General features: G+C 38.2%; 1 protein-coding gene across 1 annotated transcript; it reads right to left on the bottom strand.

Moving 5' to 3' along the window:
• Positions 1-5877: 5877 nt before the first annotated feature.
• LOC100533543 (mortality factor 4) lies at positions 5878-23366 on the bottom strand. The gene is made up of 12 exons (XM_013080821.2): positions 23248-23366; positions 19774-19820; positions 19206-19273; positions 18352-18438; positions 16989-17296; positions 15803-15921; positions 14969-15070; positions 14487-14575; positions 13216-13315; positions 12299-12368; positions 10988-11072; positions 5878-6533 (listed from the first exon to the last, which is right to left on the bottom strand). Exons 1-12 carry the CDS (start codon positions 23273-23275, stop codon positions 6449-6451), a joined length of 1188 nt encoding a protein of 395 aa, XP_012936275.1. The 5' UTR covers positions 23276-23366; the 3' UTR covers positions 5878-6448.
• Between the last annotated feature and the right edge of the window lie 102 nt (positions 23367-23468).

The raw sequence follows: 23468 nt of genomic DNA on the forward strand, positions 1-23468 counted from the left end.
ATGATGATACATCGCCTGAAGGAACGTGCTAAAATATTGCTTAACTCATACTTCGTTAGGATAGAGTGTTGGCCTACGCCCTTTCTAATGCTACTCCTTGGCTCCTTCTTACAGCTGTCTTTCAGCCACACCCCTGATCTTAAGGTAGGCAAGATCTAAAACCTAACTTACTCGGATAAGGGTGAAAAATCTCGGGGGTCTTGTGTGTAAGTTGCGCACGTTAAAGATCCCTTTGAGGTTCAAAATCGATAAGAGTAGGCTTCGGTCGCCACCCGAGCAAAATTCAAAACTTCCTACCAACAGAAAATGTTTTAAATGTCTCTCGCGCGCTCATACGACCTTATGTAGTTGTGAGCGCCGTGAGACACTTACCCCCAAAAAAAAAAAAAGAAAGAAAGAAGAGTGTAGGCTACTAACCTATTTTGTGCTGATAAGATTGAACCCGAACTCTTTCTTTTTTTTCTTTCGAAACTCACTATGCAGATCTACATGTACTAGATCTAGTAGATGTAATAGCCTACCTTTACCTCTAGACTGATAATTAATACAGTAGTGTAACAGTCGACTCCGCTTGTGTTGAACTCGCTTGAGTTGATCTTTGGATAACTTGATTTTTTTTTTCTCGGGTCCCAGCACTTCTTTTTTTGTACAGGTCCTAAAGGTTATGTTGAAATTCAGATGAGTTGATTTTGTTTTACAAATCACTCCCCTAATGACATCAACTCATCCGTAGTCGACTTTATAAAAAAAAGATGTAATGTAGTTATTAAATTATTCAGTATGGGCAGTTTTCATGCCATCCGATGTTATCTAATGGTGCATGGTAGGGTCTGTCAGAGAAACAGTTAGTGGCATGATAAGAGAAAACAGTTCACATAGTATTGCATTGTGATACAGTTGTTGAATGCATTATATTAATATGTGGTATGTACATATCCATCATTATCACCAAAGATAGTCCACTAATGTCAGCGTCAGATCTGAAAATGACATCGGCAACCATGGCTCTCTATTCATTCCACCACCCAGATGCTCTTTTTCTCTTTCTCTCTCCAAGTAAATATCATCCTGCTCTTTCCACATCTCTTAAGCTGTCCCAGTGGTTTTATGCACCCCGCATAATTCAGCAAAATTAGACCATTTTTAGCATAATTTCTTATTATTTTCCGTTATCATTCTTTGTTAAAATTAACAGAATCGCATGATTTCACATTTTTGGGCTCAGTTTGCATAATTTCAGATTTTTTTTTTGCCTAAAACCACGGGGACAGGTTAAGGTTTTCCAAGTACATGTAGTAATAGGTTGCTCTGGGTCTGCCCCTGCCTTGTTTGCCTTCCATTTTTTTTTCTGTGAGAGCAAGAAGTTCTAAGTCAAGTGTGTCAATTTAAAGAAAACATTTACCCACTATCATCTCCAAAGTCGTCCAGCTGAATTGAGATATCACTGAAAACTGTTTTAAAAAAGCACCTAAAACCAAACAAAAACATACCAAAAAAAAAATTGGCAATCCAGACCTTCCTCTGATTTGAAAGTCCGCTTGGGTGGCCAACAAATCAACACGACGTCGGCGATATCTGCTTTGAACAGATTATTAATATATAAGGCCTTTGAAAGGAAGTACGGTAATGGAATGGACCATACCAAACCCACCGCCAACCCTCACGTCCTGGCCCCAATTGTTCATCTTTTAGTTTTAGTATTTTGTATTAGTAAGAGTTTTACGGCACTTGCAACTCAATAAGGTCGTACAAGTGCCGAAGATTAGAGGTGTTATAAGAGAGTAACAAGCACAAAATAGAAGGAGAGGAGAAAAGGACGATAGACGTCTGATAGGAAAGAAGGAGCAAACCACACCAGAGCACCCGCCAACCACCCGCAATTTTTCATCCGCATGGTTGGCCACATTTTAATTTTACTCAACAAGTGTTTTTAGTTTAGTAGTTTTAGTGGGAATTTTACTGGACGTGCAATAAATTAATAAGTCACATAAGTGCCGAAGGTTAGAAGTGTTACCAGAAAGTAACATACAAAGAAAAGAAGGAGGAGAGACAAGGATGATAGATATTTGATAAGAGAGAAATTGCAAACGACACCAGATCACTCGTCAACAACAAAAAACCAAGCCAAGTGTACCATAGAGTTCTGTTTACTATACTATTGTAAGTTGTAAGCTTACAATGACATGACAATGTATTCACTTTTGCTAATTATTATACATGTCTCAGAAAAACAACCAAAGGCCATCTTTTGCTCAGAATAGCAAGCGCATGTGACCTATCTGTGCCACTGTGTAAGCCCATGATTACCACAATAATAGAACAGTCACTTGCCAACTCTCATAGAATCCAAGGAATACGTTATTAATTATGATAAATGAACTTCATGCTCGGGGGGGGGGGGGGGGGGGGGAGGGGGGGAGGTTTGAAAAACAAGATAAAAATACAATAATATGAGTACTGCAAAAAAAAAGTAATTCCTTATTTAATTTTGGCTAACATAACAAGATCCAGACTTCAGAAGGGAACGCAAAATCGGATATTCGTAATCCATCTCTACAATGATTTTGATAAAACGTACAAAATAATACGGAGGGTACAAGCGACTAGCGCATTAGATAATCATATATTATTGACATAGCTTTTCGCACTAGTTGCCTTTTATTAAGGATGCACTATATAACTTTCTTTTTTTTTACAGACCTCGTGTGGAAAGACCGTTTAAGCTTTGAACTTAAAAATCTTTATGTAATATCAACTCAAAATGCATGAACGTAGATCAACAAGACAAATTAATAAGTATTATATCATTCACGGCTCTTTTTAAAAAATAATTCATTGATCACTGTCTCCTTGTCTATACTATGAGGTCAAGGGTGCACCGTTAATTGGTCTCATGCCGGATTACGGAGCAGATGACCTTGATTCGAATCCTCAACTGGGCGTTATTAACTTGGGTTTCATAGGGGAATTTTTTAACTTTCAATTTCAGGCTCTCTGCCCATTCGACTCGGTCGTTTCGGGGATGGACTTTTATTCGGAGGTCCCGCCTCTATAATACTGTCCCCGTAGTTTTATGCACCTCGCATAATTTAGCAAAATTTGATCATTTTTTGCATAATTTTTTAAATTATTTTCCTTTATCATTCTTTGTTAAAGTTAACAGAATTGCATAATTTCACATTTTTGGGCTGAGTTTGCATTATTTCAGAATTTTTCTTGCATAAAACGACGGGGACAGATAACAACGTAAGTGTCGAAAAGGGCGTTAACCCTGTACATACAATCAGCAATGGCCAAAGGGAGGTCTAATACTAATATGGGGTGCCCATTACAGCTGATTACAGCTGGATCGGGTCTTTCGCCCGACTCGCTCGCCTGAAACTGAAAACAAACACGTGCCGATCCCTTCCGTAATGAGGGCACCACGTATTACCGTTGTCGTCACCCACATATTGTTCGGTCATTTCCAGGGATGTAACAGTAATGTAACTTATCGTACATGTATTATTTCCCATGTCTCCGGCGAAGTTTTCGTAGCGTTCCGCTACAAAATCGATTTACGTCGGATTTTGTGTGTGTGTGTGTGTGTGTGTGTGTGTGTGTGTGTGTGTGTGTGTGTGTGTGTGTATGTGAGTGTGTGTATGTATATGTGTGTGTGTATTGCTGGAAGTAAGAGGGCAAGGAAAGAAACAGAATACAATAGTAAAGAGAAGAGGGGGGGGGGGGGTGAGGGGAGGAAGGAGGAGGCAAGGGGTGTGGGAGAAGGACAGGTGAATGAGAGGTTGTGTGGGTGGGTGAGGGGGGGTGGGGAGGAACACAGGATCAGGAAGAATGAGTGAGTAAGAGGTAAAACAGGAGAAATAAGGAGTGGGGCAAGGAGGACAGAGTAGGAGGAGGAAGCGGGAGTAGGAAGGGGAAGAAGAAAAATGGGAAGAATACTAAAAAAAAACGAAGAAAGGAGAGCTGAGGCGGAAAAGGAGGATGACACAAGGATGGATATATAATGGAATAAAAGCAGAAGAATGTCAAGAAAGAGGGAGGAGAGTATGAGGGTGACAGCATTGTTAAAGCATGTATGAGGACCAACAGGTTGCAGTAAGAATATACGTCAGTGATTAGGATTAGATTGATAAATACAGTCCTCAAGTTGAAAACATTTCTTCGGTAAAAGAAATAAAAAATTGTGGAACTACAGTGGAGTCCATTTAAACTGACCACGGTTAATCCAAACAGTGAAAAAAAATATTTTCTTCTTCTGTTTGAGAAACATCTCTTTTTTTTTTTAGTAGAGGTTTTACGGCACTCACAACTGCATAAGGTCATATGAGCGCCAAAGGGTGGATGTCAACAGAGAAATCCTTACACAGAATCAGACTTACTCTGCTCACCTCTCTAGCTTCAAGAGCACAAAGTTCACTTTAACTATCAAGACAACCCGGAAATAACGGGTCACAAGAGTGTGACAAACATACAGGGGAACTCGGATTCAACGAGGTCGCCGGCCAGACCTAAAATCTTGTTGATTCCGAGTGTTCGTTATAGCAAACGTGAGGAATTGTGTAGATAATTACAGGCACTAAGCAAGTAATGAATAAAGAGAAGCCACACGTAGTGCCTGAAATGCCCGCATATTATGAGCTGTGTAAAAAGACCCGATTCGTTCAAATGCACACGCCTGCTGAGTCATCTCGATTGTTTACCAAAAAGTTGTGTTGCTGTGTAGAGCCCAGCATACGGCAACTTTTGATTCCATAGACCAGCACACAATTCATTATGCAGATCTACGTCAAGACTAGCTTATCGTTGTAATAGTGATCAGTTGCCGAGGGGGGGGGGGGAGACTGTGACGCATTTGTATCTCTGTGACGTCCAACGCCCGGTCCGCTAGAGCCCCCTCCCCCGACACGCACACACAGCCACACGTGTGCAGGCTGCCCATCCGACCCTAACACACGCCAGAGTAGACACGTGCGCGTCAATCGACTCAATCTCGTATGAAAAAAGGCCGCTGATTGGTCACATGCAATCGGCTAAGTGAATAAAGGTTCACAATGCAGGAAGGTGCAATGGATGGTTTCCGGGAATAGATAAAGTTCGTTCTGGGAGAAAAATTAGCGACGCCACGTCTGCGGGGGCTGTTTACCCTGGAAGCGACCTCGTTGAATCCGAGCTCGCTGATTTTAGTGCTCGTTGAATCCCGGTTATTTTTATTGGTTTTAAAGAAGAAAAAAACAGGGAATCTCATCTCGTGGAATCCCAGTTCTCGTTGAATCAGAGTTCCACTGTACAAAAGAAGAAGAGGAAAATGACGATAGTAAGGATTTGGAAAGAAAAAGCAGCAGTTCTCTGTTGTAGTTCAGGCACAGTAGACACATCTCTGAACCAAAAACCAGGCTAAACCAAAGACGATCCTGTGGTGCAGCAGATTTCAGTTAGAAGTTTAACTTAAAGTAGACTCTACTGTATATACATATGATGACTGTCACGAATGGGAAGTGACCATATGATTGAAGCAAAAGTTAATGTCTCAAGCTGTAGCATTTTTAAGTAACGATGGGAATAAACATTTCTTTGCTGCCTGCTAGTTCAGCTTTTTGCCATAAAATGCAAAAGATATCAGTTCTCAATGCAGAGAAGTCTATTTTAAGAAGAATCTTCATCTTTCTTCAGAATTGTGGCACCCTGACCTCTTTGCAAAGAAGGTCCAAGCAGCCTGAATACTGAACTAAATGACTCGCTATCAATACTATCAGAAATTGGGAGAGGGTGTGCAGGGGAGAGTAGGGGGAGAAGGACGGACAATAGAAATTTCAAGATAAATCTTCCTTTATTTGAAGGAAAACAGTATTCAGAAATGACTTTCAACATGTAATTTTATTTCATTAAAGAATATAAAACCTTCACTCATGCACTCCCCCCCCCCCCCCCAAAAAAAAGCACTCTCTCCTATTCAAAACTCAGATAAACACATCATGTAGAACAAGACATTAAGCATAGCACGCATCCATTCACACAACACCAAAAGCAACCTCTGGCTCAAAATAGAACTTCCCTGCAATATTTTGAAACTTGCAGTTTGTTGACTTTATTTAAATCAAACTCTGAACATCTGTAATTATATCCCTGTCAAATACCACTTTACCATTTCCCACCCAACCTTGTGACTATGGGAAAAAGAAAGTAACATCCTAATTAACCTTAAAAAACAAAAAGCTCATAAATTCAAACTCAAAAGTTAAATAACAAAAGCCAAGTAAAAAACTAAGCAAACTTATCTCATAAGTACAGTTAAATAGAATCATGAGTCCTTTCTGATAAAGAAAATACCCTTCGTGAAAAGACACTAAAGTAACCTAGAAAGTATTAAGAAAGGTCAACAAAATGATGAACTCAGCACAAGCTAAGCTCGCTTCAGTCTTTAAGACAAAATACAGAGAGTCCCTGTCAACTATATTGCCTTTCTGTGATAGTCTGGTGTAGCTATTTCATAGTTTGAGATCTTGAAGTAATTTGGTCCATTTTTCGACAGGTACCTGTTGAAGAAAGAGTAAACACATCTGAATCAAGCACAACTTAAAAATATAGAAAATACAGATGAAATTGTCCATGACGGCCACCCACTGTCGAGTAAAAAAGTGGTTGTCTTAGGCAAGTGGATATCTTAGACAGTGTCATTAAGATATATAGGAAAAAAAAACACAAGGGGGGAAGAGGGAAGTGGTTAGTTTACAGGTGATTGTCTTGGACAGTAGACCGCTAGGGCGATAACATAAAGAAAGCCGAAACTTAAGCGGCTGAAGATCGACTCGGACAGGCGCCAGTCGGTGTCTGCTTGACTCCACATAGAGGGCGCCTATTGCCGATCCCTTTAGGCTCGCGTTGCATTGATCTACTGTTGTCTAGTCTGCCTACATCTACCGTATCTAGAATCTAGTTCTAGGTCTTGAGTGATTACAAATTTACAAGAATGGACTCGTCATCCGAGAGGGGGAGGGGGAGAGGAGGAGAGGGGGGAGAGGGAGGGAGGGAGGGAGAGGGTGAGAGGGAGGGAGAGAGAGAGGAGACAGATTATCTTCCCGTGTCCGGTAGAATGTCATATAAAATTGCAATATTATGTCATAAATGTGTCAATAACAAAGCTCCCTTATATCTTAGTGATCTCATCCAGATGTATGTTCCATCTAGATCACTAAGATCAGGCGATCAGTATCTTTTAAGAGTTCCTAGAAAAGGGGGTAAAAAATTAGCTGAAAGATCGTTCGCCCACCTTGCTCCGTCAGTTTGGAACTCTCTTCCCCAACCATAAATTTTTAAAAATCTTTAAAGACACGTTTAATGGCATCTTTTTTTGTCTGTAGATTCAGTTTCAATACAATGTTATGTAAATGACTATGTATCCATTTATGTATTTTGTGAATTGCATTGTGTAGATTATTTTATGCTCATTTCGTGATGACGTGTAAGCGTGCGCGTGTTGTTTATTTTTTTTTGTAAGTGTTTTACGGCGCTCGCAACTGCATAAGGTCATATGAGCGCGCGGGACACACTAAACTTTTTCAGTTGGTAGGAAATTTTGAATTTTGCCCGGGTGGCGGGCGAAGCCTGCTCTTATCGATTTTAGACCACCAAGGGATCTTTAACGTGCGCAACTTGCACACGGGACCTCCGAGATTTTTCGCCCTTGTCCGAAAAGGCTGGTGTAGATCTTTCCTACCAGAAGATCAGGGGTGTGGCTGAAAGACAGCAGTAAGAAGAAGCCAATGAGTAGCAGTAGAAAGGCTGCAGAAAGAATCAGGAGCCCAGAGGAGGGGGCAAAGGAGGTGAAGGGGTGGGGGGCAGAAAGAGGAGACGAAAGCAGATGACAGAAATTTGCTGGAGAGTAGGTGAAAGGAGACAAATTTAGAGCAAAAAAAATTTTTTGGTCGCTACCCGGATTCGAACCCGGGACCTTTGAGTGAGAGGAGAACACCTTAACCTCTAGGCCTCGAGAGCCCCCCCCCCCCCCCCCTTGCGCGTGTGATAAGCAAGTATGCGTGTGTGCATGCGTGTGTGTGTGTGTGTGTTTGGCGTACATGTGTGTGCACATAAGATAAGATAAGATAAGATACATCTTTATTGTCCAGATCCTGGCACATTGGTTTGGTGTTCCACCACGAGTACACACACACACACACGCACACACACGCGCACGCGCACGCACACACACACACACACAAACACACACGTACACACGTGCACGCACATGCACACACAAGTAGGCTTACAATCACATACATAATATAAATGAGCAGCAGCATAAACAATAATAATCGTAAGCTAGATACACACTCAATGTTATTTTGATGCATGCTCTAAGGTCGTAAGTACACTAAACAAGATAGATGGTTAAGATGGAAGCATTTTGATAGATGATGGTAAAAATGACCTTCTGTATCTTTCTTTGTTACAGATCAGAAGCATGGGTCTTTTACTTCTGACTGATATTTTTATTTGAGGGAACAAGGGATGTTTGTTGTCTAAAAAGATGGAATTAATTTTCTTAGTGCAAGCTGTTATGTACAATTCATCCAAGTAGGGAAATGAAGATGTTGAAATTTTACATGCTTTCCGTATTAGTCGATTTAATTTTTCTTTATCTTGTTGTCTTGTGTTCACGGCCCATGCTGTTATACAAAAATCGATAATACTTTCCATGGTTGAATGGTAGAACATGGACATCAATGTTTTATCAACTTTAAAATACTTTAGCTTTCTAAGAAAAAACATGTGTGCATGTTATGTGTTCGTGAGTGTGTATGTGTGTGTTTGTGTGTGTGTATGTGTGTGTGTTTGTGTGTGTGTATGAGTGTGTGTATTTTTGTGTTTGTGTCGCGTACGTGAATATTGTTCGTACATGTATTTTTATGTAAAGCGCCTAGAGCTGTGTTTACACGGGAGTGGGCGCTATAGAAATGATCTTCATTATTATTATTATTATTATTATTATTATTATTATTACTGTTGTTGTAAATCGACATCCATTTTGACAAGACACGACACAGCCAGATAAGCAGATCTCTACACGAGCAACGAAAAACTACACAGGCCTCGTCTCTTCAAAATCACACTCTACTGACACAGTAAAGCCGAGATATCTAGATCTTGATTCTAGATCTAAGAAAAAAATTAAAATTAATTACACCACAACACAGCTGGTATTCATGAAGCATAATATTTTGGGGAAAAAAAACACGAATTTTCTTAAATATTGCTTAAAATGCAATTCTGCTCTATGATCACCCTATTTTGACAATGCTGATTTCAAAAATGTAATTAGTTTTTGTCTACCGTGAAGCACCAGCTCTGAAATGACCATTTAAAATTGTCCCCAGTCCAGTCGGGTGACGTCACACAAACCGCTGAACCCGAGTTGGCGATGGCGAGACGGCATTGGGAGTTCGCGACCTCGGTGCTTTCTTGTCATACCTCCATTTTCAATAACAGTGAAAACAGTTCATAACAAAATGTGACTTAAAGAAGAAGTCTCATTTTCACTGTTAAAAAATGGAAATACGACAAGAAAGCACTGCGGTGGTGAGTTGACAGCGAGACACCCTTCCCAGTTTTTCGGCGTAATAAGAATGTAGTTTGGATTCCGATAAAGCCGACAACTCCGATCCGAGTTTAAAGCCGCCTGCAGTCGGCCAGCTCTATGTGGGGCAAGTTGGAAATCATAAGGGAATTTTTATACCTATCGGCGCTTACTGAGTCAGTCTCCGAAATCGGCGTTCTCTATGTTTTCGCCCTTAGAGCAGGTTTGACTATAACTTTTTTTAGGTGCATCTGTCTGTCTAGTAAGCTGGTTGAAACAAAAGCATATATATAAAAGTGAAAGACAAAGAAAACTTAAGGAACTACTTTTGACAATTACAGTCCAAATTACAGTCACACCCGTCCAAGTCAATTACCTATTGTTGAGGAGAAAAATGGTCTTCTTAAACAGGTAGTCACCTTGGACAGTGTCCTTATGATACAGAACAAATGTCATGGGAAACATTTATAAGGCACAATTCAGTATAAAAAACACACACAAAAAAAAACAACAACCCATTTTCGCCCACAAATAATAGCACTGCAATTAACATATCTGTCCTTGCACTTGCAAAGAGCCTTAAGTAGGACAAACTTCATTCTCTAAATACAAAAACAGATGTTTATCCATGTTATTGCAATTTTTCAAGGGGGCACATTTTTACATTTTGATTTGGGGGGAGGGGACAAATGATCAGCCTTCCCTTACTGTAATTATAGCATTCGTATTAATCACACAGGCACCTCCTCTTGTGTCAATTCCATTATTTTTACCCATATCACTCTACAACCTCTCTGTTAAAATCTTTTTGAAGACGAGAAACATAAATCATAACCTGTAAGGACAAGTTGTCTGATTTCCCAATTCTCAAAACTATAAGGGACATAAACCCATTATGACCGACACCAAGGAAAAACAAGCTACACTACATCCCCTGAAAGTCAGACAACCACATTTGACTGGGGGGGTTTGTGTGAAAGGTGAGTGTGTTTAGGTGTATCATTCCACTTGACACAAATCATTCAATTTAAAAGCAGACAGCACTTGACTCAGCCGAAAGAGTACAGAAGAGTGAAGAAAGAGGGAAAGAAAATAATGAGGACACATTAAAGAAAACATCAGGAGCCGTGGGTTTATATTTTTACCCTGTGAAAAGGGACCAGATTAGTGGTATTCGAGTGAGTAACAAAGTACTGCACACCTTTTTTTGCAAGTGGATGGTTGGGGTTTGAAGTAGCACACAGAAAGTTTTATACTCTTCTTCAAAGAGGAATCCTCTCAACTAAAAAGGCATATAAAGGGATCCAACAAAATCTGTCTTCAGAAACACCTATTTGGTTTCTAGAGAGGCATTCAAAAGTGGATCAAACAAAACACAAGGAAATGATAATTAACAAAAGGTACAAAGGAACTTACTTGAGGAAATCGTGAACATGACCCAACAGAATGTGAACAGTCCGCTCATCCAGTGAGGTGTAGGCTAGCATAGCACCAAGGCGAACTAATCATAAAAGAAAGGAAGTGAGAATAACATAAAAACAATATCAAAAATGACAACATGTAAATATATTAAACACAAGTCACCTCCATAATATCGTCAGATGCTACAAATATCAAAAGGGGCGAGAAAAAATACGTAAAAAGAATTTTACTTTAATCTAGCGCAAATAAATGTGCATCCATTATAAGTTATGTGAAAAACAAAACAACAATTTTTAAAGCTACTAAAACCTTGTAAAAATGTTAAAAAGAGAACAATAATGATGCAAATGGTACTGACAGCCCAGTGATTATGCAGCTGGATTTGCAACCACACTGTCACAGGTCGGAATACCAGTCTAAGTCCGACAAAGTACTAAGGAAAGATATTTACACAAACTGTCACCATGCTACCCAGGTGGGAACTAGCGCCTGGCTAAGAACATTAGTGAAAGACCTTGTCACTGAATAAATGGTAATGTGTATCAATGTTTCCCAGAAAGTTATGAATGTTTTGGAAAGACACAGGGTCTGTCAGAGAAGGTATTCATCGTAAAACACAAAGTGTTTACTTTTGAAGAGAAACATAATCATCAATGCATAGCTTTCTTATTGATGACCCTTCTACTAACACAATTTGTCGTATTTTGGGTACATTTAACGCCTATCTTAACATCAATTGGTCACTTCAGTGGAATCAGCAATAACATATATTAGACAGTAACAGAGGTCCTTGAAGACTCCTCCAAAAACCTCCATTCATCTAATTCAAACTCAAATATGGATAGATACTGGGACATTTGGACGAGGTGGGGATCTGAACAGTTACACTGTCCCGACAACAATAATAACTCATTTTAATCCACACTGAGCTCAAAGGGTAAAGCTTCTTTAACACTTTGCCCATACGGTACGCCGATCGGCAACGGTGTGATATAGCGTGTACCGCACCTGTATCCTGGTCCGTGGGGATAAGTGTTACGTGTTGTGCGCGCCGCATGGGTGGGTAGTGTTAAAGTAAAGTGTTGATCTGAATTTAAACGTACATTCAAAACGATTTATACAAAATGCTGGCATGGGTCCTTTCCAGTCAAGATCTGAGGTTAAATCTCAATCTGACTATCTATTCAGAGAGAACATATATATAATGGAGAGGGCAATTCAAAACGTGCCATTTCTGTGTTCTTAATCAACTGTCAACATATAAAAAACACTGATTAAAAAGTTAAATATGGGTACATCACTCACCAAATAACCTGAGGAAGTGGATAGCTCCATATATGCTTGACATGGGTTTGTCTGGATTCTCTGCCCGAATCTGAGGACCACAGGAATAATAAAATAAATTACCTGGGTCAGCAATTTCCAAAAGAAAGGAAAAACTGCAAGTTGAGGAAGACTTTTTTCTTGCACCCCTGGGCACTGAATTGGGAAAGTCATCCTCCCATTGCACTAAAGTATCTTTATGGAGCGGCAAATGAAATGAAAAACAGGGGAAAAAAATTGCAAAAATGTCTGACATTTCTCCCTTATATGTCCTTTCATTTGCCTCTCCATTACAAGATCACAAAGGTAGAAACGTGTAACAATAAAACATTTCCGAATCAAACTTCACCTTGTCCTTGCTATTCTGCCAATGACAACTGAAACTTACAGATTAGACTTCCAAATTTACTAAAATATCTAGTCCAGTGTACACACATATTTATTCTGTCCCAACATATAAACCATAATCAACTGACCTACACAATTTTCCAATGAAAGTCAACAATTAAGAATAAATCTTTATTAAAGGAGAATGCAGTATTGTCCCGTTTGGAACAACGACCTATATTCCTTTAGTTTTCAAACTTTTACTATTGACTTGTATCAAGTACACCCTAAAAATAGAAACAATGTCAGAAAGAACTTACTCCCTGCAATAACCATAAATGACATACAAATTGACCTACAAAACACAAGAGACAAGGCACAAAATCTTGTCATTTATAGAAAACATACGAAGAATTTTACACATTCTAGGCGGCAACAAAGCATGATTTATTACATGGTTTTATTAAGCAAAAATGTGTTTTTTTTTAAAACACACGAAAAAGAGATTAAAATCATTCTTCTGTTACAGTAGTCTAGTTCTTAAATAATATTTTGTTCAAGCTTGAACCTACCACTCCATATTGTGGTCTTTCAAATTTATACAGCAGCTGTGTGCCCAGCATGACATTGAAGTAATCTTTGCAGCCAGACATTGTTTCTATCATGGCATCTCTGTGAAAAAAAAAAGTTTGGTCATTTACTTCGTAAAACCTTACTAAAACATTTACTTCTCTCACTGTGCATGTGTTATAAATGTTTTCTTTGAGCGATCATTGCCCCTTAATTTTGAGCTACTGGTCTGTAGACAGCTATTCTGCACCTGTTAAATATACAAGCAATTATTTCAATATTGTCAGGCAGAAAATATACATATTTTACTCGAAGGCGATGGCAGTAATATTGACTCTCCCTGGCCAGATAACTGCATATATAGCAAAAAAGCCTGTTGAAAGTTAAGAAGCTAAAGGACCCCCCAACAGCGCCCAGAGAAGGAAAAGGATGTTGACCCTTCCTCTGAGCAAAAACATGATATTTTGATTTTCACTGTTTTCGCCTTCATCTGTTTTCTATAATTTAGATGACTCCATCCCCCATTTTAGTTAAACCATAAACCATAACTAAAAGAAAGCCCCCCACCACCCACCCTCGTTGGCTCTTCAAATGACCCTATGGGAACGGATTTCTATACTGTAGCAAAATCTCATATATATTCACATACAATAAACATATTTGTATATTTCAAAATCTGCAAAAGCAGCAACCACATTAAAAGTTTTGAAAAAAAAATTACTTTCCAAGACACCCGTCTCATCAGTGATGAATGATTAACTTCACTGGGACAAGTGAACAGAAAGAACAAGTTCAGACAGCTGCAATTTAAAATGTTTTCACACATGATCCAGAGAAATAAAAACATCTATTATTTCATTTGTCCACAACCTCGTTCAGTGTTATAATTTCACATCTCTGCAGCCAGACAACGATATAGGTGCAAGTCATAGTGCAGTGGCGCCAGCCTTCAGTTCAAGTTCAAAGGAACAGAGATGATAAACTACCAAAGAAACATTTACTTGAAGAATAAACATTTTTCATGAAAGAAGTAATATTTTTTCAGCCATTTAAGTACACAGTTCAATTAAGACAAAAACCAAAGGCTATGGTACTTATAACATTCAGAAAGGAACTGGAAGAAGAAATTCTGCAAATAAATTTATACAAATTTTAGAGGAGGTCAAAATATGATATGAAGAAGACTAAACAACAGACAATAACAAACCTTCTGAATCCAGTATAGAACAACCATCAGAAAAAAAAAAGCAGAGGTAAAAAATCAGAAACTTACTTGTTAACATTGGAATTTTTTGTCGATTTGCTCTTGATGAAGTCCTCAATAATATCATCTACAGTCATTTTGCAGGGCAGATTAACAAGCTTGTTGGAAGAAAGAAAATAGACACAATGTCAAAGACAACAGCTATAATAAGTGAAAGCTTTTGTACATTACAACCAGAAAACGGACACATCTGTCACATCAGGTTCTTTTCAGCTTTGCTTTCCTTTTTATTTTTTAAAGTGCAATGTCAAGAGAAGTAAATTACAAACAGAAAAACTGACGATGATTGTAGAGCATCACTAAACCCCAGGAAAATGTTACATCTCTGTACAAACAACATTTTCACTCTATTCAAAGGGTCACTGGCACTCGAAGCAAAAAGACAATTTTCAGAAGATAGTACGCATACACTGTCAAACTGTTAGTGGCTTGAACATCAACCTACTTACAATTTCACTGATGCATTGGGAAATACCACAATAAGACTTTACCATTTTCTGCCTTGTGATCAGATCCCAGTCATCAACTAAAACAGGTTTCAAATCGTCTGGGATTTTGATTTTCACTTCAATCTTTGACAGATATGTTTCCTCCTGAAAAAATAGATCACAAGAATATAAGTATTATAGGAAACAAGATAGCAACTCTTATAATAAGGGATCTTAAATATTATATTATTATTGCAGAAAACCTCTTTCAAGTCTTTATTTTATAATAAACATCAAGGTTTTAGGTTATAAAAGAAGACAAGGTAAGGCAGGAATGAAATATATCATTGTAAGATGGGGAAATGTCAAAAACACTACACATTGAGCTGGTGTTGCATACTGATATAAAGGAACACAAAAAGTGAACATTGAACGTGCAAAAAATTAGTCTCCCTTGAATTTCAACTTTTTGATACTTTTATACAAACAATTAGTCTTTAAAACACTATTCTATGCTTTGAGGAATTCGTAGATCTAAAATGAGTCAGAGCCTGTTTTAAATCACAATATGCTCTAGCACAAAAAATTTTGACAAGCATCTGTGGTGTTGTAGCTAGGTAATTTGCCATCCCATGCAGAAGACGTGAGGTCAATTCCTGTTCGGGGAGGCTTTTTTTCATTGACCGTGTCTCTCTTTATTGTGGGATGTTGTACCCATCTCAACCTGGGTTGGCCCTAACAGGCAGGGTTGAAGAAGCCCATCTCCTAAATTATTAAAATTGTTTCGATGGGGAAGTAAAACATCTATAATTACATTTTTTTTTCAAAGCTTTTGAAATACAATTGCATAAAGAACAAGCTGATCTAAACAAGTCTTAAATGGGCAACAATACTCACAGATTCTACGGTGTTATCAAGCCGTACTCGTTTCCTTTTGGGTTCACCTTGTGTCGAAGATGCTTGTGTGGAGCTATTGGAATCTTGGCTGGGTGCAGACGCTGAGGTAGGGGTAGAGCCTAAAAATGAAGCACGTTGATGAACATACACAATCTTCATAAAACAAAACTTAAGCATTCAAAAGATAAAAGAATAAACAGCATAGGCCTAAGTGACCCACTACTCTGAAAAAGGACTGTGTTTATTCCTAAACTCTGAAACTATTCAGTTTAAATCTTGATTCATGTATGTCAACTTCTATCTAAAGCTCATTAGATGTCTACAGAATAAAGATGTGTATAAAGAACATAATTGTGTCACGATGTGATAGAATCAGGCGCTCGTCAATTAATGGACATGTGAAGTTATTATTATCAATTTAAAGCATTTTCATTTGACCATCTTTCGATTAAAAAAACGCACATCTATCTTGAATAGAAGTTTAAGGTGGGGGTAATCTGATTTCAGAGGTAAAATTAGCGAGAAAATGGCTGCCCATGTTTGAAGATTTCTAAAGCTTGAGAGTCCTTGGATAATAAAATTTTACACTTGTTGTGTCTATAATCAACGTTTCCAGCAAAATCCAAACAGAAATGTTTTAAAAAATGGAAATAAAAAAAACCTGGTCAAAGTGGTGGACAACTGCTGATATCTTCGATTTCATTTTTTTTGACAAGCACCTGATTGTACCACGATGCCTCACAATTGTCTTTTTCTTGCTCACTTAAATGAATGGAAAAGCAAATGAGCTCTGTAAATGATTATCTTGCATTTGTGAACAAAGCGAATAAAAACATATGAAGAGACACTTTTACATCTAAACACTTATATTCATTTGGTCCCCTTTTAAAAGCAATTATTTGTAAAAAAAATGTCTGCAGCAGCCATACTCTCTCGCCGATGCAAAAACAGGCAATAATTATGGCAGGACCATAGTAAAATACACCAGAGTGTCTATCAAAAGACTGCTTAAAACACCTAAAGATTTTAATTCATACTATCTTGAAATCAAATAAACACTACTGTGGCAACTAATACAATAGTATGGTACAGTGACAACATAAACAACTATAAAATAATTACCAAATTCCTTCATTCACCATTCACACCAAACTAATATGCATGAGATTAATTGAACTGAAATTACTTGATGAACTTTTCTCCTTTTCATCCTTGTCCTTATCTTTGTCTTTCTTTTCTTTTTCCTTTTCTTTTTGTTCTTTATCTCCTCTGTCCTTCCTTTTGTCTCCTGCAGAGGGCTGTGGGGTGGCAGGTCTCTCTTTTGCCTCTTTCTCCTTTTTCTCCTTCTCTCTGTTTGATTGCTTCTCTTTGACTGTTGCTTTCTCTTTCTCCTTTGGTGTTTCTTTAGCGGCCGCCTTCTCTTTCTGATTCTTTTGTTGTTTTAAGAGTTCTTTCTCCAGTTTCTTGGCCGTTTTTGTTTTCTTTGTCAGAGCCCTATATAACAGGGGATAGAAATAAGAACACTGCGTCAGTGTTGCAAATCACTTCATATATATATAAAATATAAACAAATGAAATGGTTACTGAAACACCAGTTGAAATATAATCATGTGTGAGTATATTTTCTACAATGTCAAAAACATTTTGAAATATAAAAATAAGGATACAAATTTAGAACACTTAGTTTAGTGGTGAAAAATTGTAAAATATAGTTAACTATTTAACGCTAGATACATGCTTTCACAAAATAAAAATAACATTTTATTAGTTAAACTAACCAAATGATTATTCACCAACAGCACATTTTCTTTTCTTTTTTTTACTTCTCTCACAGGATCTGATAATACTGTTGCAAGTGATTTTGCAGCCTCCTGATGATATTTCAAAGGTAGTGAAAACATCAGAAAGATGAGAATCTTGACCCAACCCCCCACCCAAAAAATTTTTAAATAACAAAAAATCAAAAACCAAAAACATAGCCAACTAAGAAATTTTAGTTTAGTTTTCGTAAGGTTTTACAGCGCTCGAAACTTCATAAGGTCAAATGAGCGCCAAGGGGTGGATGCCAACAGAAAGGTCCAAACGGGGAATCAGGCTTACTCTGTTCACCTCTCAAGCCTCAACAGCACAATGTCTGTTTCGACTATCAAGGCACCCCGGAAAAAGCAGTTCACAAGAGACTGACATACAAAAGAAGAAGAGGAAAAATGACGATAGTAAGGATGAGGAAAGAAAAACCAGCAGTTCCCCACTGTTGTTTCGGCACAGGAAGAGCATGACATTGATAAATCAGCCCATCTACAATTCTATTGTGCATAAGAACATGTTAATACCCCCCGTTTGGGAATGGCCTAAAGACACTTCAGTTAGTAGCACTGCCCTAGTGGGGGGCAAACTAAGAAATTTACAGAAACAAACAAAAGACATCAAAGTCACAGTAATGTTTATAATCCCAAACTCAATCAAGTCAAGGAGGAGAGAAATACATGGAAAACAAAGTAAAATTAAAATCCACACACATATTAAACAACAAAAACCAACTCACATACCCATGATTTTTCAACAGTTCTCTCTGCTTTTGTACACCAGCTTCATTGTTCTTCACAACTCTACTTTCTTGCACCCATTCATCCCAGCTGCAAAGAGAGAGCACAAATGAAAAAACTATACAGACACTGAATGTTTTCTGTGAGCAGATGAGAACTAAGTGCAAAATAAAAACCAAATAAGGTGGTAGGAAGTGAAATTACCAACATTCTAATGAAAGTGAAAGGTAAAATTTTTTAAATTCAAAAGCAGTTTTATAGATTACATTGATCTCATTTCACCTGATATATATATGAGGACAACAGCACAAAATAGGAGTGAGGTAAAAACCCACTTGAGTGCACAACACAACCACAAGAGGTATATTTCAAATTCTCCAATAGAGAGCCTACTATAGGCTGCTGTTTTAGTTTTAGTTTTAGTAAGAGTTTTACGGCACTTGCAACACAATAAGGTCATATAAGTGCCGAATGACTGCTTCTTTACCTGAGAAAAACATTCACAGGGTATAGTATAAATCAGCAACAACAACAGTACCACTTCATTCATGCAATGCATGATCGGTCAACACCTATAACTGTCATAATAATTATTCAAGGTAGCTATATCTTGAAATAATGCGATTAATAAGTTCACTACCATACATGCTGCTGAGACTAACAAAAACAGGAGTTTGTAATGGTAAGTGTGAGTTTTCATATCTTATAACTTTTCAAGGAAGAATAGAATGTAAATTAATCTAACATCTAACATTATAGTTTTAGAATACTCCTTAACCCTAAAGAAACAAAAACCGAGCGGAAAGAAATGACACACCAAATCAAATTAAATAGAAAAATCAAACAATGGCACTTACTTCTTGTTCCATCCATTATAATGAATCATGTACTGCACTTTACCCTCTCGAGTCTCCACACGCATGCACTGTGTAGAGACAAAATGAAGGTACAATTGTGATGGCACAAAGAGGCAAGATTTAACTATCACACATTTTATATATACATAGTGCTTGAAGGGACAATAAAAATAATGTTAGCATTACTTCATTACGTTGTAGGTTTTATTGACATGATGAAAGAAACAGTTCTAACAACTCAACTTAGCAAAAAAAACACCAAAAAAAAACTATTTTGCCAGACAACGACAAAAAATGTAAAGGAAAGCACAAAAAAACATTCCGACACCCAGTAGACAAAAAATACAAAGTGGAAAACAATATTATATATTATAAACATGGTTGATGAATACAAGATCACAATTTGAACTTAAACTTGTGAAAAATGTGCCCAACTCATCTAGAAAAACAGAGCTACTAGCTGAGTTGACGAATACATAGACAATATTTTTTTAAGTCTCAAGAAGTCTTGCTCAACAAGAGCCCAATACATACTGTTATTCTCATTAGAAAAAGAAAAGAATCTCACCTTAGCCTCATACAAGAGAGGGCCATGATAGCAAAGTACCTTTTCACCTGAAAAATTAAATTTGAAAATAGAGCAAAGAGGCAACAAAAAGATGAAAATTATCAAATCAGTAACATTTTGATGATTTTCTAGTATAATGTGCTGTACACTCACTTCATGAGACAGCCTCGAGAGAAACCCGTTTTTAACCACTGGCCAGCTTCCACTTCCCATTTTACCACACCCTACAGGTTAGTGATAATTATAATTTTTATCTGACATTATAATACAGCAAAAACAGAAAAAAAATTTCAAGTGAAATCCCACCATGTCCCTCAGGCTGTGTACACTTCAATGGTAAAGAAAAGACACAATGAGAAAAAAAAGAGAAAAAAAGAGTTTAAAGAAATATATATAAAAGAAAACAGGGTAATTACAAATATAATATATATTATACACATTGCAGATGATTTTTAAATCGTCACGGGTCTCCTAACTCAAAAAAAAAAAAATCTTAAGTAGCAGACGAATTGGGTGTAGGATTGAACCAGCCAAGTTTCAAGATTGACTTTCATCATGATCTTCTCTCATTCTCTACGTACCCTTGTCCCACGATAGCACTGCACGCGATGTCCCGTTCACGACATGCAGCAGCAATCGGGAATTTGAAATTTTACAAACCTATGATGAATGAGGTTATTTTCTTGACAATCTCAGGTCTGACTCCAAACCAGAGTTATATAATGGAAAGTAACTTTAACCCTAAAAGCACAGCAGCCCTTTTTATAGGGCTGACCTTCTTGAATCGGGAAGTGCTGTTTTTGCGCTTTGCTTGATCTTTTTTTTTTTTTACCATTTCTTCTTAATGATTCTATCATCTTTCAGAAAAGATATGCAACGGTTTTACGACTCTTTGGGGGTAAATTTTTCCTTTTAATCCAACACACAGAGATGCATTGCTTTCAAAGTCAAACTGCAGAAATTTTTGCTGCAGATCTAACACGACCAAAACTGTCGCAAATCACTTAATTTCAATTGCAAAACATCAATTTATGGGGAAAAACTTATTAGGGCAAGACCAACTGTAACCCCCTAGACTTTTCATTTATCTCGGGGGGGGGGGATTTTTTCTCTTGTTACATGAAGGATTTTAGATTGCTGGGTGACTAAATGCAAAATAGGTCACTGCCAAGGTCGAGCAGTCTTGTTTTCTCGCAGTATCTTTTGAAGGAATTTTCAAATGAAGTATGGTTCGGGAACGTTGCCCCAACCAAAACTGAAGTATTTGAATATTCAGACATTTAAAAATCTCTAGCTCTAGAAATTTATTGAGATGCTTCTTCCCAGTCCTTGCAGAATGGCAGAATGAAAGGAGGACGCCTAAATCTCCAAATAACCAAAAAATCCCGAGATCGAAAACCGTTCGGAGAAATAATCTAGAGTTCAACTTTATTTTCCCAAACGTTCGGTGAAATAGTCACTTTGTATTTTAAAGCCAGGATAACATTCAGTGGCTATCCCAACCCTGGGTGAGAATAAAAATACGATCGACCTCTCACCCCGGGTGAGACTTGCCAGCGATGGCTATTCACACCCGGTGTGAAACAAGACCTGTTTTTCCTAATTTTGGAAATACTGTATCGGTGTGGATGATTAAATAGACAAAAAAACGAAGACAAAATGACGTTATAGCACAAGTTACGTTATGGCAGCACTATGATGGCTATTTCACTTTTCGAATCGAGCCGAACTATGCGGGTCTCCATTTTGTTTTGCCCGGCAGTTCTCGCAAGACTCCTCTATCTCGCTGTCTCTCTGAATACAATGATGTACTGTCTATCCGTGTGGACGATCAAAATTCAAATTGACAAATACAAAGATAAAAAATGATGTTAAAACACAAAAAAGTAGATTAATTTGGTCTACAAAGATGCTACGGCTATTTAACCATCCATTTTGTTCTGCCTGGAAGTCCTTGCGCTACTCCCCCCCCCCCCCCCCCCCCCCCTCCTCTCTCTCTCTTTCTTTCTCTGCTCTCACTGCCCACAGACAAAATAAAATAACATTGCACGCTTTCAACACAAGAGCGCTGGAATGTTTGTTCACGGTGAACTCTAGGGACTAGCTAGGCCTACACTGGTTGGCCTATCACCATGAAGGCACACCGGGTGAGAATGGCCAAAAAAAGGCTCGCCTGCGCTATTCTCACGACTCACCCGGGGTGAGAAAAAAAGAGGTGGCCCAACTAGATCTAGTCTAGATCTATATCTAGATTCTAGATCTAGATCTAGATTATATCTAGACTCTAGATCTAGATATATTACATGAAGGCCACCTCTATTCTCACCCGGGATGAGAATAGTGCAGGCTAGTCTTTTGGCTATTCTCACCTGGTGCGCGTTCACTGAACTATAGCCTAGATCTAGGCCAACAAATTTTGCGTTCACCCTAAACCACAGAATTCTACACTGTGATAACAGAAAAATTGTAGAATTCTGTGCCGTGAACAAACATTCCATTACAACTGTAGCCTACTAAAAGTAAAAGCGTACAATTTTGTATGTGGGCAGTGGAGAGAGAGAGAGAGAGAAAGAGACAGAGAGAGGAGTAGCGTGAGAACTTCCGGTAAAAACAAAATGGCGACCCGCGTAGTTCGGCTCGATTCGAAAAGTTAAATAGCCGTAGCATCTTTGTAGACAACCAAATTAATTTACTTTTGTGTTTTAACATCATTTTTTAACTTTGTTTTGGTCAATTTGATCGTCCACACCGATAGACAGTATTCAGAAAGAGACAGAGAGAGAGAGAGAGAGAGAGGGGAGGAGTAGATCTTGCGAGAACTTCCGGGCAAAACAAAATGGCGACCCGCGTAGTTCGGCTCGATTCGAACAGTGAAATAGCCATAGAATCTTTAAAGACGATCAAATTAGCTTACTTTTGTGCTATAACGTAATTTTTTCTTGGCTTTTATCAATTTGATCATCCACACCGATAGACAGTATTCCAAAATGAGGAAAAGCAGGTCTTGTTTCGCACCGGGTGAGAATAGCCTACGCTGGCAAGTCTCACCCGGGGTGAGAGGTAGATCGTTTTTCTATTCTCACCCCGGATGAGAATAGCCACTTCCTTACATGAAATGAAGAATGAGCAAGTAGATCTAGACTAGATATCTAGTCTATTTCGATCTCTTGACCAAGATCTAGATCTAGAATCTAGTAGAGTGACCCACTCAACTGATTCATGAGGCAGACAGGAAACAGGTCATAAACAGTGAAGTGTAGAATCTAAATCTAGATTCTAGATCTAGATCTAGCCTGTGGTGCAGATATCTAGATATCTAGCGACCCCGCGTCCCCGGCCCCGGTGGCTGGCCTGTGCCGAGCGGAAAACCTGCATCAACAATACTAAATTTTCAAAAAAGTAGAGTTGGTAAAAGACAACAGAATGCTTCAGGGTATCTTTTACGTTCTTAAAACGAGGAACACGAAAACATACCCTCCTGGAACTTAGGCTTTGGAGGCATATTCCTGAAAAAGATTAGAGAAATCGCTGATTTCCAGCGCCAAATGAATAAGACTGCGAACTACGTCAGGGAAACTGAGGACACATTTGTACGTTATTTGACTTTTTGTTGTTGAAGAATCACTTTCAGCGTTATTTTAGAGTAGCGTCCCTTGAAGACCTCCTAAGAAAAATGAACTCGTATAAAGAAATCA

This window comes from Aplysia californica, unplaced genomic scaffold (assembly GCF_000002075.1).
Source record: "Aplysia californica isolate F4 #8 unplaced genomic scaffold, AplCal3.0 scaffold00101, whole genome shotgun sequence".
NCBI classification, from domain to species: Eukaryota; Metazoa; Mollusca; class Gastropoda; order Aplysiida; family Aplysiidae; genus Aplysia; species Aplysia californica.

What these genes read in the sequence shown, in the direction of transcription:
- LOC100533543 (XM_013080821.2), bottom strand. Translation starts at nt 23,275, where the DNA reads ATGCCTCCAAAGCCTAAGTTCCAGGAGG. An exon ending in CTCTCTTGTATGAGGCTAAG is followed by an intron (nt 19,274 to 19,773) that starts GTGAGATTCTTT and finishes GTCTCTACACAG; the next exon opens with TGCATGCGTGTGGAGACTCG. An exon ending in TTGATAACACCGTAGAATCT is followed by an intron (nt 15,071 to 15,802) that starts GTGAGTATTGTT and finishes CTATTTTTTCAG; the next exon opens with GAGGAAACATATCTGTCAAA.